Genomic DNA, 21,851 nt, shown 5'->3' with positions numbered 1-21,851 from the left:
GTGGTCAAATGAAGAGATTTCATGATGCATTGAATTGTTGCCTGAAGAATCGTAATCGAATCGAATCGTTGTGGGGTCAAATATTTACACCCCTATTATTGACCTATAGTCCATTCATGCTGAGTGAATCAGTTCCCCCAGCCACATTTGTGTATTAAATTGTTTGGGGGGAATTAACTGATAGAAAATGTATCGAATCTAATCTAATCACATCGAATCGAGGTCAAATGAAGAGATTTCATGATGCATTGAATCGTTGCCTGAAGAATCGTAATCGAATCGAATTGTTGTGGGGTCAAATATTTACACCCCCTAGTATCGGTACAGGTCTGGTCTAGTATACCTACCTCAACCTGTAGTCTACCCCTATAACACTGTACAATAACACTGTATATACCATATATATATTTATCCATATCTGTATCAATATATCTGCATATATTCCTGTTTACATAGGGTTACCGTTATACCGCTAGCCAGTATGGCTTACTACTGTATTTACACTTGTATCAGGTTAACATATTTACTCAGTAGCTTTGTTATATATTTGTTACATAATATTACATTTAATTACTTGTATATTACTGCATATACACTGTATATTACACACCTGTCCTGGATATTGTTATTGCACTTTACTGTTACCTTGCACTCTGCCAACTTCCTTTCAGTGTACTGTACTTGTGCCGTACAATGACAATAGATTTTAATTGAATCTAATCTAATCGATTGGTACGATTCCGGTGGTAACCCTCATTAGCGTCCAATTCCACCGGAGCTGTGTTTGGTGCGTCTGCTCGCCAGCAAGGAAGGAGCCACTCACATGGTGTCCCATGGTGTTGGCGTAGGTGTCAGCGATCCAGGACATCTCCCTCTCGCCGGTACTCATGTCGGGTGCAGGGACATCGATACCGGGCCCTGGCAGAGACACGACAAAACAGCTTTCTTTTAATACCCGATTACAGACAAGAGCACAGTCAGTCCAAACCCTTAATCAAGACACGGAGACAGAGCGGCTACTCACAAAACCTCTGGACGGAGGAAACACGTCGACACACTGGGCCAAACGTGAGAAATACGAGGCACACATCCACCATCGTTCCAAAAATACCCCTCGTCTAATTTGCAGACTTAAATGTATCTATAAACAAAGTTCCAGCAAACGCATACGATTCAATTGAATACATAGTAGTCCTGTACTTCAGTATGTCTTATAAATTATGCCAAATAAATGATAAATGAACCAGTCAGTTTAGATGTCTTGATTGATTTAACTCTTGAACACACACACATACACCCTGCACTGCACCTTAATATGCACATACATTTATACGCAAGACCTTTCTGTACATTTTATTCTTTTTTTTTTATCCACTTTTTCTCCCATTTTTCTATTTTTTTCCCATCCCAATTTCGTATCATCCAATTCAACCCTCCCCTGTCTCGAACGCTGTTTCTTGCCTCCCACAAGCCGGCTGCAATGTGGACTAAGTCATACATAGCACAAGTCCCCTGCGATACTCGAGGTAACAGCAGTCGCATCTTTTCACCTGCGCAGCGCAATCTTTCAGCGTCAGGGGTCTGCGCTTTGGAGGGGCGCCGCCCCCATCGCTTCCTGATTCTACTCATCATCATCAAACCTTTATTTGAATAGGCAGGTTAATTAAGAACAAGTTCTTATTTTCAATAACGGCCTATTTGGGGGTAAAAAGCCCCCTAGGGGAAAGGGGATGGGGGATAAAATCAAATAAATAAAAATAAAACACAAAGGAACATTATTAAAAAGGCAGGACATACATACAGAGCAACAACTGAACTGAACAACAACTGGCGGACAACAGAACAATAGTGGCAGCATGGTGTTAGCACATGGAGAAACATCTACATGAGTGCTCTACTGCGCAGGCGCACCAACCGACCTGTAGGAGTCGCTGTCCCCGATCCCCACTCATCAGTTTCCCACCCCCTAATACTGCCAATGTGTATTAGTACGGACGACCAGCTAAACTGAAAGCAATGTGGAGCGCTGGGCTCGAACAGGCGAACCCAGCGTTTCCAGTATTCGTGGTGAGCGCCTTGCCCACTGCACCACGTAGCCGCCTAAATTTTTTATTCTTCTACTACTAATTGTTGCCATTCTTGTATTTAATGTTGTTTCTTAATTGTGCACTGTACTATCTAGAGTCTGAGCTTGAAACACAAAAATGTCATTACCTGCAAAGCCCCTGTATTGTTGTGTATTTGACAAATAAAGAACTTGAACTTGGATGCAACAAGTATTCCATTTCACGATTAAATGTAATAACAAATAAATGTCACAGTATTTTAACCATAAGTGTGTAGAGAAGTTACTAACTAGACAGTATTATGTGATTTTCTAGCTCAGCTAATGCATTTTTGTAATTCAATTTCAGCCTAAAACTAGACCTACACCTTTCTTTGAAGGACCAAAAGAAATATAAAATGCCTATTTGTGTTTTCTCCTGCATAATGTTGCAAAATAAATGACATAATAATGATTAGATAATAATTGAAATACTGTGTAACCATGATCATTCCTCATGACTATAACTGTAGTATCAACATCTCAAAGTGTGTTAACAGTATGGATCCCCATTCAATTGGAAGTTATCCTGTATTTACCACATATCACATATACCTGCATATAATCATTCTATATTCCTACTTATACACCTGCATATAATGTGTATGTGAGTATGTGTATGTGTGTATGTGTGTATGTGAGTATGTGTGTATGTGAGTATGTGTGTGTGTATGTATGTGTGTATGTGTGTATGTGTTAGGGCTGACCCCTATTAGTCGATTAGTCGACTAATCGGTCGAAAGGAGCCGTAGTCGACTGGCCAACCTCTTAGTCGAATAAAAACAAATATATATATATATATAATCTTTTTTTTTAATCATTCTTTCCAAAAGAAAAGAGGCCTAGAAGCGTGGCTAACACTAATGGCACGCATACCAGAGGCTAACTGCCTACAAAAACAGGCACAGAGGCACTGAAAGAGGATTTCACCCATCTAATGAACACACTAGACTAGACAAATATCAAGATGTATCCATCAGTGAACCAATTGCATGCTTTTGCAGAGGACAAGAAGCCTTCAGTCGACTCCTTCAGACATTAAGCACCCCCCACAGCCCAAATGGAATGATAAAAATAAAAATAAAATAATTATATACTTTCTTTTTTTCTTTTTTAAATTATTATTTTTTTTGTCGACCAATAGTCGACTAACGGCAAATTTTGGCCAATCATAGTCGACCATCCAAATCCTTAGTCGGGGACAGCCCTAGTATGTGAGTATGTGTGTATGTGTGTATGTGTGTATGTGTGTATGTGAGTATGTGTGTATGTGTGTATGTGAGTATGTGAGTATGTGTGTATGTGTGTATGTGAGTATGTGAGTTGTAGGGAGAGTCAGAGCTATGGTTGCTATGCTGCACTCGAGACACGTCGAGGACGCATTGACATCCGATCTCTGGGCCACATTCTGTGAGCAGTGTGGACGCAAATGTGTCCTGGACCACGTCGAAGAACCACCTAGTCAACTGTGCGTCATGACCTCAGGTGTCCTGTTGCCTATACCCTAGGCTCTGTTATACCATACTGTACAAACTTTGACCTCTGTTGCCTATACCCTAGGCTCTGTTATACCATACTGTACAAACTTTGACCTCTGTTGCCTATACCCTAGGCTGTTACACCATACTGTACAAACGTTGACCTCTGTTGCCTATACCCTAGGCTCTGTTATACCATACTGTAAAAAATAAGTTTTTTTCATGGGAAATTCACTATTATTTTACAGATTACTTTTGTTTTTCTACTTTAAGTGTAAATGCCATAAAAATACAGTAAATTACCTTTTATCAAAATATTAACCATTAAATAAAGGTTGTAATCTGTAAATGTATTTGATTTTACTGTAATTTGACAGTAAGTATTTGGCAACCATTGATGCCAGACATTTACCATTTTCTTGCAGCTTTTTTTCTTACAGTGTAGGCTGTTACACCATACTGTACACAAGTTGACCTCTGTTGCCTATACACTGACTAGGCTGTTACACCATACTGTACAAACCTTGACCTCTGTTGCCTATACACTAGGCTCTGTTATACCATACTGTACAAACGTTGACCTGTGTTGCCTAGGTTCTCCAGACGCTCCAAGCTGCACTTGAATGTACAGACTGGAGTGTGTTCCGTGATAACACAGAAGACGATATTAATGACTGCCGGTACACTGAAACGGTGCTTGACTTTGTCTGTACTCTGGTAGAAGAAACAATCCCCTCTACCACAATTAGAGTTTACCCAAACCAAAAGCCCTGGGTAGATAAATCCGTCCGTGAGGCTCTGAAAGTGCGCACCTCAGCCTACAATGCCGGGCTTGTGACAGGCAACATGAATGAACACAAGGCGGCGAGATACAACGTAAGGAGGACAGTAATAGAGGCAAAACGGCGTTACAGGGATAAAGTTGAACTTCAGTTTGAACAGGCTGACTCCTGAGAGGTATGTGGTAGAGATGCCCCGATCACGTTTTTTGCCAACGATACCGATCACCGATCGTCTATGAGCCATATCGACCGATACCGATTGTTTTTGGTTTTATAAAAAAAAAAATATATATATATATATAATTTTTTTTAAATAAAATATATATATTATATAATCATACTTGTAGTTGTATTATTTGCGCGACATCGCCACCACCCAACAAGTCAAAATGCTCGCTATCTGCAAACAGCTCCACTGTCTGTGTGTATACTCTGCTTTGGTCAAATCACATTCAGCATGCCCTCAGCTAGCCCCTTTCGTGACTGCGATGCAAGCCAGGGGCTCGAATACGCATCGAATCAATGTTATAAGACATTGATATCAGGAGCTATCTGTAGCTACTGCTAGCCGGCTAGATAACGTTAAGACAACGCTTCAGTGAACTATTTAGTTTACTGGGTAATTTCGTGTAAACAGTGAGCTAACGTGAGCTACCTAGCTAACTGAGGTATCATGCACTACTAGACTATTGCTGGAGCATTTGTTGATATCAGGAGCTATCAGTAGCTAGCCGGCTAGATAACGTTAAGACAACGCCTCAGTGAACTATTTAGTTTACTGGGACATTTCATGTAAACAGTGAGCTAACGTGAGCTAACGTTGGCTACCGAGCTAACGGAGGTATCATGCACTCGACTATTGCTGGAGCATTTGTTGATATCAGGAGCTATCAGTAGCTAGCCAGCTAGATACCGTTAGACAATGCCTCATGTATTAAACTAAAAGTGAATAGTTGACTGGGTCATTTAGTTTAAACAGTAACGTTAGCTAGGTAGCTAACGTTAGCTCACAGAGGTTGCATGCACTAGACTAGAGCAGACTTTTGCCGGAGGCAATAGGAGCCTCTGTTGACACGGGTCTGGGAGGGGCAGGAGGAGGAGGAGGGGCAGTGCGCTGCAGCTCTGTGTGCCTGAGAGAGAAGTCAGCGAGTGAGATCTCCGCTAAGAATTGGATCATGTTTTTCGATCGGTTTTCACGATCTGCGAAAATAAAGCATTATCGGAATTCACCGATCTCATATTTATACTGAATATCGGCCGATACCGATCGCTGGCCGATCGATCGGGGCATCCCTAGTATGTGGCAGGGCCTCAGAACGATGACAGATTACAGATTACAAAGGCACCTCCCTCAAGCTGAACAGTGACATCTCCTTAGCAAATTATCTCAATACCTTCTATGCGAGGTTTGAGGCTGTGAATAACACCAGCCTACAAACCACTGCAATGGAGGGGGGGGGGGGGCACTGCCGATGGAGACTCAGTGTTCAGGTTAACAGAACATGAGGTGAGGAGGACCTTTAAGAAAGTGAATATCAGGAAGGCAGCAGGACCGGACGGCATCCCCGGCCGCGTCCTAAAAGTCTGTGCCAACCAACTGGCCCCGGTATTCACTGACATATTTAACCTGTCCTTAGAACAGGCTGTCATCCCCACCTGTCTGAAGAAGTCCACCATTATCCCTGTACCCAAAAAATCTACGCCCGCTTGCCTCAACGACTACATCTCAGCATTCAATATCATAGTCCCCTCCAAACTCATAGCCAAGCTCAGGGACCTGGGCTTGAACTATGACCTCTGCCAGTGGGTCTTGGACTTCCTGACGGGCAGACCCCAGGTGGTGAGAGCAGGCAACTGCACCTCCTCATCCATCACGCTCAACATAGGGGCCCCCCAGAGCTGTGTTCTGAGTCCCCTCGTCTACTCTATAGGTGGGCTTCCCACTCTCCAAGACATTTACAACAAGCGGTGCATGGGTAAGGCTAAGAGAATAATCAAAGACTCCAGCCACCCAAACAACTGCCTCTTTGAACTGCTGCGGTCAGGCAAGCGATACCGGAGTCTCATGGCAAGCACAAAGAGACTCAGAAGAAGCTTCTATCCTCAGGCCATCAGAATGCTAAATGACAATAACACTATGTAACAACCATCAAATGCACTCACAGCACACACATCCACACGCACACACTCACTTTAAACAAACAACTCACTGCAGCACCCACTTTAGACACCTAAACACTAGGGGTGTAACGGTACACAGAAGCCACGGTTCGGTACGTATCTCTGTATTGGTGTCACGGTTCGGTACGATTTCGGTACAACAGGAAAATAATATTTATAATTATTATTATATATTTATAATTATTATAATTATTATTATTAAACAGAACGATATTCTATAGGCTTGCCGTGGTAGTAGTCAGTGATACTGGTGTCATTCTGTGTTCAGGCATCCAATGAGTAAATTAATTGCCTACTGCCCCCTTAACAATCTATGCAACAACTTAATTTCAGTTTCACTTGTAGAGAGGATTTAACTTCATGTGAAGCCGAGACTGAAGAAGACTAGAGAACAGATGACATGTTACACAACAATGGATGGACACAGCAGAGGATTTATCAATATTTTGGATTTAAAACACAGTAGCAGCAACTGGAGAGGAGCTCAGATGATCAGATCAAACGTATGTAGTGCTTTTTTCTTTTTTTTTATCAGCTGTGACTGAGAAAGTCTGCGGAGAAAGTAGGCGTGTGTGTTCGTGACGCGCGCGCGTAGTGTGTGTGTGTCTTTCCATTGGTTACCATTATTGGGCGAACAAGAAAACTAAAGAAAACTGTAAAACTTTAATGACCCTGCTGGCTGCTGGGTTACAAACATAACAATTGGTTTTGTTTTAGGGACACCTAGGCTGTAGTAAACGGGAGCGGACTGAGGAGGGGAGAGCCGAGTGCAGAGTGTCAGTGCGCATTGTTAATTTTTTCTGTCCGCTTGTCAGTGTGCCTAAGCAAGCTTCAACGTTTTATTCATCATCTACATTTGGCAATACAAGCTTAATATTCAATGTTAACGATCAATATAAGCCAGTGTAAAGTAAAGTAAAGATATTGAGCATAGGTTTGTAAAATGTGCAACCCTAGTTCCACCTAGTGGTATGAGACATATTCTTCGTATGGCTGTGCGTACCGCACCATGAAGCCCGTACCGTAAATTCGCGGGACGAATACACGTACCGTTACACCCCTACTAAACACACTTTATATTTATTGGTAAAGAATTTGCACTACAACCCATACCTCATTACACCTTACTGTAAATTGTACCTAAATTGTACCTCATCCCATTTCTGCATTGTACTGTATAGTATATTGTAACTCAGTTACTTTTCTACTCTGCATTGTATATTATATACAGTATATGTATATATTGAACACTTTTGTCTACGTACTTGATTTCTATTTTATACTTACTATACGTATTTTATACTTATCTATTTTTATCTAGCACAATCTCTGGAGCAAAACAGAAAGAAGCATTTTATATAAAAGTATTCTATACTTCTGTATGACAACTAATAAAGAAACTTGAACTTGAAACTATACACTAGGCTCTGTTACACCATACTGTATGAACTTTGAACTCTGGTAGTAAGTCATACATAAATAGGCAACAGAGTTCAAAGTTCATACAGTATGGTGTAACAGATATAAATATATAAATGAGTACTACTGATGCGTTTTGGGTGACGTGATCTCTATTATACTATAAGGAGTATAAAATAATATAAATGAGTACTACTGAGTAATAGTGCTAATCAGATGTATGTACAGGGTTGTAGTATTAATATGTACAGTGATACAGGTATAAAGACACTATGGTAATGTCATACATAAATAGGCAACATAGTGTCTTTATACCTGTATCACTGTACTTAATGAATGAATGAATGAATGAATGAATGAATGAATGAATGAATGAATGAATGAAAAAGTTTATTTTTGGACATGTTATTCTCCATATTTCTCCAAACAACTCACGATATCTTGTTCCGTCGAACCAAACAATCATAGCAACAAATAAAAAAAACATTAAAAGAAAAACATAAAAAAAAAAAAAAAAAAAGAAGAAGGAATTATAAACAAAAGGTCAAGAGCAATGTGTTTGGTTAGCAGACATGTCCAAAAAAGGAGTAGAGGGAAGCTAAGCTTATTGATCCCTACCCCCTTACATTTATATTTGTTCTTCCATTAATTTTACTAGATATAACATAATTTATATTACAATATAGAATATACTTTTACTTATATTAAAAGATTACAAGAAAAGAAAAAAACTTGATTAACTTGACAGCAGTGAATATAGTACAGCACTACATACACAATATAACATAAGTTTGTTTATCCTCAATACTCATTTCTGTATTTTTCCAATGTGTATTTTTTTAGCTGCTTTTTAAATTGTGCCACATGTTTACTCTGTTTGATGTATTCGGGTAAATTATTCCACAACTTCACTCCACACACCGATATGCACATGCTTTTCAGCGTGGTGTTTACCATTGGTTGTTTAAGATTCCCTCTACCTCTTAAGTTATATTCTATATATTAATACTACAACCCTGTACATATATCTGATTAGCACTATTACTCAGTAGTACTCATTTATATATTTTATACTCCTTATACTATTACACTTTACTGTTACATTTGCACTCTGGTTGGATGCCAAACTTCTTTTTGTTGTACTGTACTGGTGCTGTATGATGACAATACATTTGACGTTTTTGGGAGTGTTTTTGTTCATTTTCTGTGAAGCGTTTAAATAGAAAAATGTCAATAAATAGATTTATATGAAAAGAAAAAAATGTATAAGGATGTGAGATCACATCACCCAAGACGCATGTTAATCCCAGGTTATAAACAGCAGGGCGTGAGATCACGTCACCCAAGACGCATGTTAATCCCAGGTTATAAACAGCAGGGCGTGAGATCACGTCACCCAAGACGCATGTTAATCCCAGGTTATAAACAGCAGGGCGTGAGATCACGTCACCCAAGACGCATGTTAATCCCAGGTTATAAACAGCAGGGCGTGAGATCACGTCACAAGCGTGGCCACTCAAAATGTACAGCCCTGGCCTATTTTATTTTATAATTCTATTCTATTGTACTTCTATTTAAATTTTGTTTATATTCCATTTGATCTTATTCTACCTTTTATTTTATTCTACCATAATTGTCTGTCTGTTAATGTCGCGCCAAACGACCAAATCGAATTCCTTGTATGTGTAAACAATAGCAATAAAGACCTTTCTCTGATTCTGATTCTGATGTGGAAACGCATCCTGATGCCACGTTAGTTTTTAACCGAGAACCTTCCGATTACCAGATGCCACTGTCGCCCCCAGTGGGTCTGGGTTGAGGGTGACGGCTCAACCTCTCTTCCTCTCGCTCCTCAAGAACGTCTTTTTGTGACAGAATTAAGCAAACTGCTATTTTTTCGCCACAATTTAGCCATACCCTCCATTCAAAACACACAGCTAGTGGGAGGTGGGCCTCCGTTCCTCTACATACTGGATGAAAGAGGAGGGGTTGCTCCCAATCTGGCATTTTGGGAACTGCACTGCCACTCAAAAAATCATCACGCTGCAGCTATAGTGTAATTGGAGGAGGGTGAGGGCTGGTGCAGTATCAAAGGCTATGTTCACACTGCAGACCAAAAGTGCACAAATCAGATTTCTTTGCTCATGTGACTAGGATCAGATTTTTTAGCACAAATGACATGGAATCTGATCTTTTCAATTCTGATTTGGGCCACTTTCATTTGTGGTCCTAAATCAGATACAAGTCTAATCTTTTTCCAATGTGACCATCCACCACAAAGAGGCCTATTAAGATCCTAATATGAAAAACTATGTGAATGAATTGTTCTATGCTTCATCTTGATTTTGTCTATTTTGCTGCTGTCTATTTAAAAAATAATTATAATAATGAACAAAAATTGCAATGTTTTAATAATTTTTTTTATTACATATTGATATTTGGGGGCGACAGTAGCTCGGGAGGTAGAGCAGTCGTCTGGCAATCCGGAGGTTGCCGGTTCGATTCCCGCTCCTCCCAGGCAGCGTGTCGATGTGTCTTTGAGCAAGACACTTAACCCCTAATTGCTCCCGATGAGCAGGTTGGCACCTTGCATGGTTGCCTCCGCCGTCGGTGTGTGAATGTGTGAGTGAATGTGTGAGTGAATGGGTAAAAATGTGAGTAAAAAATTAAATTGTAAAGCGCTTTGGATAAAAGCGCTATATAAAAAAGCAGCCATTTACCATGCCATTTATTTGTCTAGTGTGTTCATTTAAACAGGGGAAATCCTCTTTCAGTGCCTCTGTGCCCGTTTTCTTAGGCAGTTAGCCTCGCTGGTATGTGCACCATTAGCGTTAGCCACGCTTCTAGGCCTCTTTGCTTTTGGAAAGAATGATCCAAAAAAATATATATACTGTATAATTTATTATTATAATTATATATTTGTTTTGCATTCGACTAAGAGGTTGGCAGTCGACTACGGCTCCTTTCGGTCGATTAGTCGACTAGTTGGGGTCAGCCCTAGGTGCTATACAAATAAAGTGTATAATTATTATTATCTTCTTTATTGTTAATTTGCGCATGCGGTTCAGTTCAGGAGCAGTGACTGGTTCACACTGGAATCTGATATTGGCCACATTTAAAAAGAATAATGTGAACAGCCAAACAACAGATCTGAGCAATAAATTGCTCACTGTGGCTTGCAGTGTGAACGAAGCCAAACGACGCATCGCTCTTGCGCTCTTGTTTCTGCACCATGGTCCACAGAGCGACCGGCCCGCAGGGATTTCTCCCGGTCCACTACTGACCGCATACTTCCACACACCCCCATGCAGTGCCACATGCCCCCCAGCACGTGGAATGCAAGCACCAAAGATAGGCCGTGCACGTGACGTGCAACCTAAACATAAAGTGCCGCTGTGCAAACACACTCCCCACATCCCCTCTTTATGGAGAAGAGAGAGAGAGGATGACAAGTGAGCCTTTAAATAACTTAACGCCACTGCCTTGATCTGGAGCGTAGGTGTAGATTTAGATGTCCCCCTCATTGTCGAGAAGAGGTAAAGATAAAGAGGTAAATCTGTCCCCCTCAAAAAATTGTTAATATGAAAGACAACCCCCTCCCCAAAAGAGGTAATATCTCACAATATGTGGCCTGTAAAAGTAGCTTAATCTTTAAAGATGTGATTTCTTGTGATTTTGACTGTCAAGATTTGTTGTTGATATGTATATGATTCTAAAAACAACCCAAAACACGTGTGATATGTGTTGAATGTGCAGAAACAATTACAGAAGAATAAATATTTGAAAGCAATACAGATTGCCTGAGAGCCTTACTGCAGTATATTTGTGTCAGCGGGACCTGAATGTCTTTACATAAATAAAGAATAAAGAAAATGGATGCAGAAAAGGTACAAAGTAGTGCATAAAGGTATCACCAGAATGCAGCAAAAGAAGTGTTTGACACTCCTGGGGGAGGACCCAGAGACCCCCACTTAAAGTATCCCCCTCCCATGTTGAAACCAAACCTACGCTCTTGATCAGGAGTATATACTGTACGCCATAGCTACTAGCTAGCTCTACCAGCTATCTCTACCAGTTAGCTCTACTAGCTAGCTCTACCAGTTAGCAGTAGCACTACTAGCTAGCTCTACCAGCTATCTCTACTACTAGCTATCTCGACCAACTATCTCTACCAGTTAGCTCTACCAGCTAGCTCTACCAGCTATCTCTACTAGCTAGCTCTACCAGCTATCTCTACTAGCTAGCTCTACCAGCCATCTCTACTAGCTATCTCTACCAGTTAGCTCTACCAGTTAGCACTACTAGCAGTAGCTAGCTCTACCAGCTAGCTCGGAATGGTTTATGACCCGAATACTTGACTTTACAAAAGAGAGAGACGTCTGAGTGAAATGCACCTGGCTGTGAACTGAGCTAGGGGTGGACAAGTTCATCTGGCTTAAGCCGGGTGGCTTCACATTGTGTGTATAACCCTGTGAACAATCCCCTCTCTCTCCCTATCCCTCTCCCTCTCTCTGTGTCTCTCTCTCTCTCACACTCTCTCACACACACACACACACAGGCCTTAGAGCTCTTTTACTGTACAATATGTCTATAGGTGACAACTTGCGAACAACCGAACACAGACAATAAGTCATAGGAAAAGTGTGTGCCTGTTGTGTACATAAATAATGTTGATATTCAGTCATTATTGTCTATCCTCCCTGTCATCGTGACTATTATACATAAGGCTTGATTGCGAGGCTTTTCCTATGACTTATTGTCTGTGTTCCGTTGTTCGCAAGTTGTCACCTATAGACATACCGTATGTATATTTCTCTCCCACCCACCCCCTCCTAATGTACAGTCTCCTCCCGACCGTATGTATATATTCTCTCCCCACCGTATGTATATTTCTCTCCCACCCACCCACCCCCTCCTAATGTACAGTCTCCTCCCCATCATATGTATACATATGTAGAGAGAGAGAGAGAGAGAGAGAGAGAGAGAGAGAGAGAGAGAGAGAGAGAGAGAGAGAGAGAGAGAGAGAGAGAGAGAGAGAGAGAGAGAGAGAGAGAGAGAGAGAGAGAGAGAGAGAGAGAGAGAGAGAGAGAGAGAGAGAGAGAGAGAGAGAGAGAGAGAGAGAGAGAGAGAGAGAGAGAGAGAGAGAGAGAGAGAGAGAGAGAGAGAGAGAGAGAGAGAGAGAGAGAGAGAGAGAGAGAGAGAGAGAGAGAGAGAGAGAGAGAGAGAGAGAGAGAGAGAGAGAGAGAGAGAGAGAGAGAGAGAGAGAGAGAGAGAGAGAGAGAGAGAGAGAGAGAGAGAGAGAGAGAGAGAGAGAGAGAGAGAGAGAGAGAGAGAGAGAGAGAGAGAGAGAGATTGTGTGCCGCCTAAGTCAATATGGGGGCAGTTTTTGGATGGCTGGCTAATCTACCCGCCCACCCATACATCCCCCACTTACATTTTAAACTAAGGCCGCAGCCAGGATGTGTAGAAATTCTGTTTATTGTGATAAAAGGGGAATGTCACCCATTTTGAGAATTCACATCATGTTCTCCCTGCCTCAGGACAGTTCAGTCAGTATTTGTGAAGACTCACCACTCTTCTAAAGCTAGAGATCAGAGAGAGAACCCTCCAATCAGTGATGTCACTGGGGTGAGCCCTTACACCCAAATGAGGCTTATATTCTAGCATCGTTAATTCAAACTTAATTTGGGTGTAAGAGCTCACATCACAAAGGGTTGAAAGGTTCTAGAGGGTTCTCTCTCTGATTTCTAGCTTTGCGAGAAAGTGGTGCATGTTCACAAATACTGACTGAACTGTCCCGGGGCACAGAGGAACATATGAGATACTATACTATGTGAATTCTTAAAATGGATGGAATTCCCCTTTAAATATGTGGATCTGTGAGAGTAACAGACCTGGCACTGTCTCCATTAAAAAACTCACAATTCACCTTAAATGTACATATAAACGTCCAAGAATCTAAAATGTATCCTAATTATATATTATATATATATATATATATATATATATTTTTTTTTTTTACTATTGAGACTAGTTACATTGTTTATAATTCAATAACCGGGGTAGGGTCAGACTAGTTATGTTGTTTATCTATACCGACACAGAATAGTTATGTTCTGTAGATTTATGCCAAAGCAGAAGTTATGTTCTGTAGATTTATGCCAAAGCAGAATAGTTATGTTGTGTAGATTTATACCAAAGCAGAATAGTTATGTTCTGTAGATTTATACCAAAGCAGGCTAAGGAAGGATATAGTTATATTTTGTAGACTTAGGATAGACTGAGGACAGAGTTATGTTATATTATACCAGGGCAGACATAGTCTAGTTATGTATATTCATACCAGAGTAGACTAGGACAGTGTTACGTCTGTAGATTTATACCAGGGCAGACGTAGTATAGTTATGTACTGTATATTCATACCAGAGTAGACTCAGGATAGTGTTATGCCTGTATAATCTATACCAGGGTGGGCTGTACTTACACACACATTTGTATTTTTGATGCATCACTCATTCACTCACTCACTCAGAGATCCAGTGCAGATTTCAAGGGCAAGTAGCTCTGTGTTCACTAAATTGCTACGCTACAGAGCTACAGTCAACTCTAGCCGGGGAAATTAAGGACTGTCTAGCAACGACTTGGAAGATTTATATTTATATATATATATATATATATATATATATATATATATATATATATATATATCCTTCCTTGAAGCATTTGCAATTGAAAAGTAAGTAGTCTACGATTGGAACATGCCAGAGGAAGATGGTATCAAGGGAAGTTATCCCTGGAGGTCTGGAAGACAAACGGCACACAGGATGAATTTTATGAATCACAGAAATGAAAGTTTGGTCACAAAACAATTTTTTTCCCCCCAAAGCATTTTTCATTGGGTATACAGAAATCTTGGGAGCTTTCTCAGTGGGTATATACCTGCATATCTTGTAGAATACACTACTTATGTAAGGTCATCTACAAGTAAGCTGGCAACCACTGCTGTTCCTGTCGTCTGCCCTCAACACCACCATTCACTGTAGGATGGCTTAGAGTAGACGACAGAGTACAGCAACTTGCAATGGGCCTGGTCTACAAGATACACTACACCACTATGGTACCCATGTACATGTCGAAATACTTCCCAAAGGTCAGTGAATACCACAACACCAGAGGGAGTTCCACAAATCATGTTCAACCCAGATTCGGCACAAACAAGGGTCTAAACACGTTTCGCAACTATGCCACATGAATGTGGAATGCCCTACCCACAGCCGTAAAAAAAAGGGAATCCCTACCCACCTTCAAAACCGCTCTCAAAGAGCACCTATGGGAGGCTGAAATTCGAAACTGGCCCCCGTAAATGTCCCAACCCCCTCCTAATGTTCAGTTTCCTCCCCCTTGTATGTATATATTATCTGTTAGGATCTCTGTTTAACACTTTCAGTGCCCAGCAGGGGGCGCACATTTAGTGCTTGAATGCCCACCATCCACTTCAATGTTAACGTTAATATCGCCTAATCTATGTTTTAAATTATGGCTATGTGTCTAATCTGCCCGTCGCTTATCAATGACTAATTTGCAGTCAACATTGCCGAAGCGGATTGTTTTTTTATCCGTTCATTTCCGTTTTATAGCATTTTGAAAAGCCCTCGTTTAAGGGGGAAAAAAAGAATCCCTGATAAACGCTGATGTACTGTAATATTCTAGAACGTTGTAATTTTTCTGCCTATTTATGAATAGTTTTCAAATAAACGGTAGATTATCGATAGTATATGTGTACGTATGCACGCTGGTGCCGCAAGCTGTAAATCGATTCTCTTAGTTCCTGATCACTCGCACAGTCAAAACAGCCATATGACATATAGGGGAAAAGCTTATATCTCCGTGAAAACAGGTCTGATTATCCTAAGACTGGTAAAATAGATTCCTTACCTGAGATCAGATGGTATCCAAATGGATTATTCTAATTCCTGATCGCCATTCCAAAAATCTATCCTTTTATTGATCCACCGCGTATACTGTAAAACACATATTACACGCTGTGCTGATGGTCCAGAATGAATCTGATCGGCTCCGGTTACATGCGTGAGAAGTAAAATGTGGATTCCGGATTTTTTTTTTCTCATCCATTTTCATTGAGTTCAATCCAAAAGGGTGCATTACCATCTGGGAGACGATAGGGGGCGCTTTTTTCACATCTGAGCGCCTGGAGGGGCAGGTTTACCAACGGTAGACTTGGTTGATCAAATATGAATTCAGATTGTGAATAAAAAAAATAAAACGAGAATTCTCGTGATGGGCATTCAGGGGGCGGGCTGATAACCCGAGATATCTCGTGATGGGCATTCAAAGTGTTAACAGTACTGTATATTTGCATATCTTGTATGTCACAAATGTAACTACTGTATACCTGTATGTCATGTATTGTCAGAAATGTCATGATATATATCTGTATATCTGTATGGCCCCGTAAATGTCCAAACAACCCCTCCTAATGTACAGTTTCCTCCCCCTCGTATGTATATATTTTCTATTAGGATCTTGTTTAACAGTACTGTATATTATATTTGCATATCTTGTATGTCACAAATGTAATAATAATAATCGATTTTATTTGTAATGCGATTTACAATTGCGGGGCAAATCTCAAAGCAGTACTGTATACCTGTATGTCAGAAATGTCAAGATATATATCTATGTTGCGTATGTAATTAATGTCATTATGAATTGAAAATGGGGGACCCTGATGTAAACAAGACAAAAGTCTTTCTCTGGTCTGCATCCCCTTAACAATTGTGTGTATTGTATTGTACCCATTCTGCAATCTGTTAGTTTTCAATCAATCAATCATCAATCAATTCCTCCCAGGTGTCAGGCTCCTCATTCCATTATTTATTTTCCATTCATTTGAGAGTTTGAGTTAAAATATCATACTTGTTCCTATAATATTATACTTTGTATGAACAAATGACTGCTTGGGCGCCCTAGTGGCGCACCACGTTACTGCGCTGCAGACCTACGCGTTCGACCCGGGTTCGTCTCCCGATCCCGGACGGATTTGCCGCATGTCCTCCCCCCATATCTTCTCCCGTTCTTCCTCTCCTCTGCTCTCTGTCGGTCATGTCTGACCAGAATAAAGATGTAAAAATGCTAAAAAAAAAAAGTATCTAATTTTTTTTTTTTTTTATGATTTCAATAAAAACAGACAATTCTGAGTCAATGGTACATGTTTGTTTTGGAATTTGATGTGTCTTTACAGATGTATTACATTTGAAAGATAAAAGCAGATCCAGTCAAGTTGTAGGTTTGAGTGTGCTGTGCATCTTCGCCCGGCATGGAATGGTTGGGGAGTGGTTACCATGGTTACATGCTGCCGTGCTGAAGGAACAATTCTAAATGTTCTGTGAGAAGTTGACAGTTGATCAAACTACACCTCAAGTGAGAAATAGTTCCTTTACTGATCATTTGAAAATGGCAACATTAGCTCAAAGAAAAGTACCTTTGACACAGAAAAATATATTACACAGAACAATATTGCTGTATAGTTTGTTTATACATTAGAAGTATCATATTTAGACTTGGTCCTCAAAATGGGGGTGGCGACGGTGGCGCAGGAGGTAGATCGGTCGTCTGGTAATCGGAAGGTTCCCGGTTCGATTCAGGTTGGCTCCTTGCGTGATTGCCTCCGCCGTCGGTGTGAGTGAATGTGTGAGTGAATGGGTGAATGCGAGGCATACATTGTAAAGCGCTTTGGATAAAAGAGTTATATAAACTGCAGTCTCTTTAACAAAATGAATGGAAGTGAATGAGGAGCCTAACACCTGGGAGGAAAGGTGGCGATGCCAGTGGACGACAAGGGCAGCAGTGGCCGCTAGCTTACTTGTAGATGACTTTACATAGAGGCAAGACTGACAAGCTCTACTAAAGTGAAATATCCCTTTAAGCTCGATGAAATGTGTGCATCCAAATGTCTCTGGTCAGGTGCCAAGTATAAGAATGGACTTAAGAACAGTGTAAGTTCCTTTGCTTTATTTTGATAAATACATAGATGAAGACAGCACAAACATATAACCTAATCCTAAACCTTTTCAATGTTTATTCCTAAAGCGAAAAGGCCATTCAGATTTAGCCTTCATCAGGGACGAAGTGACGCTGATTGCTCTTCTGTGTGTTCTCTTAAAACAGCTTTTCAACCAAGAGCTCTTCATCAGGCATAGTGCTACTACAACCACTCACCGATGAAGCCCTTCTTGGCCTGCTCATTGGTCTAGCTACTACAACCACTCACCGATGAAGCCCTTCTTGGCCAGCTCATTGGTCTAGCTACTACAACCACTCACCGACGAAGCCCTTCTTGGCCTGCTCATTGGTCTAGCTACTACAACCACTCACCGACAAAGCCCTTCTTGGCCTGCTCATTGGTCTAGCTACTACAACCACTCACAGACAAAGCCATTCTTGGCCTGCTCATTGGTCTAGCTACTACAACAACTCACCGATGAAGCCCTTCTTGGCCTGCTCATTGGTCTAGCTACTACAACCACTCACCGATGAAGCCATTCTTGGCCTGCTCATTGGTCTAGCACCTACAACCACTCGCAGATGAAGCCCTTCTTTGCCAGCTCAATGGTCTAGCTACTACAACCACTTACCGATGAAGCTCTTCTGGGCCAGCTCATTGGTCTAGCACCTACACAACCACTCACCGATGAAGCCCTTCTTGGCCTGCTCATTGGTCTAGCTACTACAACCACTCACCGATGAAGCCCTTCTGGCCAGCTCATTGGTCTAGCTACTACAACCACTCACCGATGAAGCCCTTCTTGGCCTGCTCATTGGTCTAGCTACTACAACCACTCACCGATGAAGCCCTTCTTGGCCAGCTCAATGGTGAATCTCCTGGTGATCTTCTCCAGCTCATTGTCCTAAAACACAGAAAATAAGATACTAAATCATAACACTGTTGTACTTTATCAGTGAAGAGCAGCTTATTGACCATATTCACACATCTCCATTTGGAAACAAGGTGGAAAGGAACCCAACCTGAACATGACATAAGAGCAAAATGGCCACTGTGTGAATATGGCCAGTTACATTATTTGAAGAGGAGGAGGAACAGTGAGACAGACACCATTTATTGGTGTATAGATCATCGTCTTTTAGTCTTCATTTCTCTTTTGTTCTCACCAAGCGCTACAAGACCGGTGCAGAGCTCTGCTCTCTCGTGTTACCAATACAAACACAGGACCTCGACTTACAGTAAGAGCATTAAGGAAAGAAGAGGGAGGGGATGTCCTCATTGAAAACACCACAGAAGTCATTGACGAAACTGTGATGAAATATGTGGGCACATACAATCGTCTGTAGAATAGCAATGAACTGTTTGAATATCAGGAATATAAATTTTTTGGCCCTCTTTAGTTTTATTGTCATCAAAAGGCTAAATACATCATGAATATGTGCCCACAATATAATAATATTGTATAATATATTATTATTGTATAATAATAAACTTTATTTGTATAGCACCTTTCATACAAGAATTGCAGCCCAAAGCGCTTCACAGCATAAATAGACGGGCATAAAAAGAGCATAAAATTGTCATAAATATAGACATGCATAAAATGAGCAGACTTTACAAGATAAAAGCAATGCATAAAGTGCAGACATGAAATTAGTATAAAATAGATCATCAAAAACATGCATTCATACGTTATCACAATTGACCTGCGCTACATGTCCTATCAATCAATCGATAACACGATATGAGCCTCAATTATATATATATATATATATATATATATATATATATATATATATATATATATACTAGTGCTGTCAATCGATTAAAATATTTAATCGCATGATTGTCCATAGTTAACTCGCGATTAATCGCAAATTAATCGCAAGTTTTAATACTCTTAATATCAACATGAGTCAACAAATGCTTGCTTTAGGGCCTGTGTCGACCTGGGACGTTTTATGAGTTGTCAGCTCCTTTCTGTCATTCATTTCTATGCTACAGACGCGACAGGCGCGCTCCTTTTCCCAGCGCCGCGCCTCGCGTTTTTGGGCGGAGCGCTCCCCTGCGCATAAAGTTGAAACTAGTTCAACTTTTGGAGAGGAGCGCGCTCATCAAGGTAACTTTTTTCGACCGACCAATCAACATCGAGGAAGTGGACACAAAGCCTTATGCAGCCTTTTAACACAAAAGGATGACCCTCATGCATTGCAAATTTGCATCAAATTCAAAACAGAGTGATGCACAAAATAACTTAAAAGAAAATAATAATTTAAAACAATGAATAAAGTGTGGATGAAATAATAGGGGAAAGAAAACGTTAGGAACTTGTTACATTCACCCACACAAGGGCTGAGTAATCACACCCCCCCCCCCTCTCTCTCTCACACACACTCTCCCAGCTCTCTTTCTCTCTTGCCCCTTCCTCATCTCTCTCTCTATATATCTCACACACACACACACACACAGAATAGAATCGGGCGATAACGCGTTAACTTTGACAGCCTTAATATATATATATATATATATATATATATAATTTTATGTAAAATATCGGCTGAAAAGCACTCCGAGTTAAATATGAGCTCTTGCTCAAAACAAGCCTCCTGTATTTTTGCTGGTATGTTGTATATTCTACTTCCCACTCCCATTATTCTGCAGCTCCACATTTTCTACTAACAGTAAGACAACGTAAGACAACGTCTCGCTTCTTCCCATCTCAACTGTCTCTTAATACCGGGCATTTGTCTGTCCCTCCTGAGGACAGTTCCAGGTTAGTCAGGGAGCAGCAGGACTGTCATGCCAGGCTCAGCTACTTGGCCCTGAAACAGCTTTTACACACAAAGAGAGGATATCAGGGATGACTGAGCTGTTCCAGAACCAGCACCCAAGAGAGAGAGAGGAGAATGAGATGAGAGAGAGGAAGAGAGAGAGAGAGAGAGAGAGAGAGAGAGAGAGAGAGAGAGAGAGAGAGAGAGAGAGAGAGAGAGAGAGAGAGAGAGAGAGAGAGAGAGAGAGATGAGAGAGAGAGAGAGAGAGAAGGGGGGGGCAGATAGACAGAGAGAGAGAGAGAGAGAGAGAGAGAGAGAGAGAGAGAGAGAGAGAGAGAGAGAGAGAGAGAGAGAGAGAGAGAGAGAGAGAGAGAGAAGGGGGGGGCAGATAGACAGAGAGAGAGAGAGAGACAAAGACAGAGAGGAAGTTAGTCATCAAGCGATGGAGTGCAGGCAGGAGAGAGGGTGACAGTGTGACAGGAGGGAGGGTGACAGTGGGACAGGAGGGAGGGTGACAGTGGGACAGGAGGGAGGGTGACAGTGGGACAGGAGGGGAGGGTGACAGTGGGACGGGAGGGAGGGTGACAGTGGGAGGGTGACAGTGGGACGGGAGGGAGGGTGACAGTGGGAGGGTGACAGGGTGACAGGAGGGAGGGGTGACAGTGGGACGGGAGGGAGGGTGACAGTGGGAGGGTGACAGTGGGACGGGAGGGAGGGGTGACAGTGGGACGGGAGGGAGGGTGACAGTGGGAGGGTGACAGGGTGACAGGAGGGAGGGTGACAGTGGGACGGGAGGGAGGGTGACAGTGGGACAGGAGGGAGGGTGACAGTGGGACGGGAGGGAGGGTGACAGTGGGACGGGAGGGAGGGTGACAGTGGGACGGGAGGGAGGGTGACAGTGGGGACAGGAGGGAGGGTGACAGGGTGACAGTGGGAGGGTGACAGTGGGGCAGGAGGGAGGGTGACAGTGGGACGGGAGGGAGGGTGACAGTGGGACAGGAGGGAGGGTGACAGGGTGACAGTGGGAGGGTGACAGTGGGACAGGAGGGAGGGTGACAGTGGGACAGGAGGGAGGGTGACAGGGTGACAGTG

At 41.7% G+C, this 21,851-nt stretch overlaps 1 protein-coding gene across 1 annotated transcript in view; it reads right to left on the bottom strand.

Moving 5' to 3' along the window:
* The window catches only part of glud1a (glutamate dehydrogenase 1a), a 75,574-nt gene that overhangs the window by 36,823 nt on the left and 16,900 nt on the right, over positions 1-21,851 (bottom strand). The window contains exons 4-5 of the mRNA XM_084321793.1: positions 18,829-18,892; positions 824-918 (exon numbers count right to left, since the gene is read on the bottom strand). Of these exons, the coding sequence (XP_084177919.1) occupies positions 824-918; positions 18,829-18,892 (159 nt within the window). The remainder of the gene's footprint in view (positions 1-823; positions 919-18,828; positions 18,893-21,851) is intronic.

This window comes from Notolepis coatsorum, assembly GCF_963971535.1.
Source record: "Notolepis coatsorum genome assembly, chromosome: 9".
NCBI lineage: Eukaryota > Metazoa > Chordata > Actinopteri > Aulopiformes > Paralepididae > Notolepis > Notolepis coatsorum.
The sequence above is the reverse complement of the archived record's forward strand: the minus strand, read 5'-3'. Positions and strand labels throughout refer to the sequence as shown.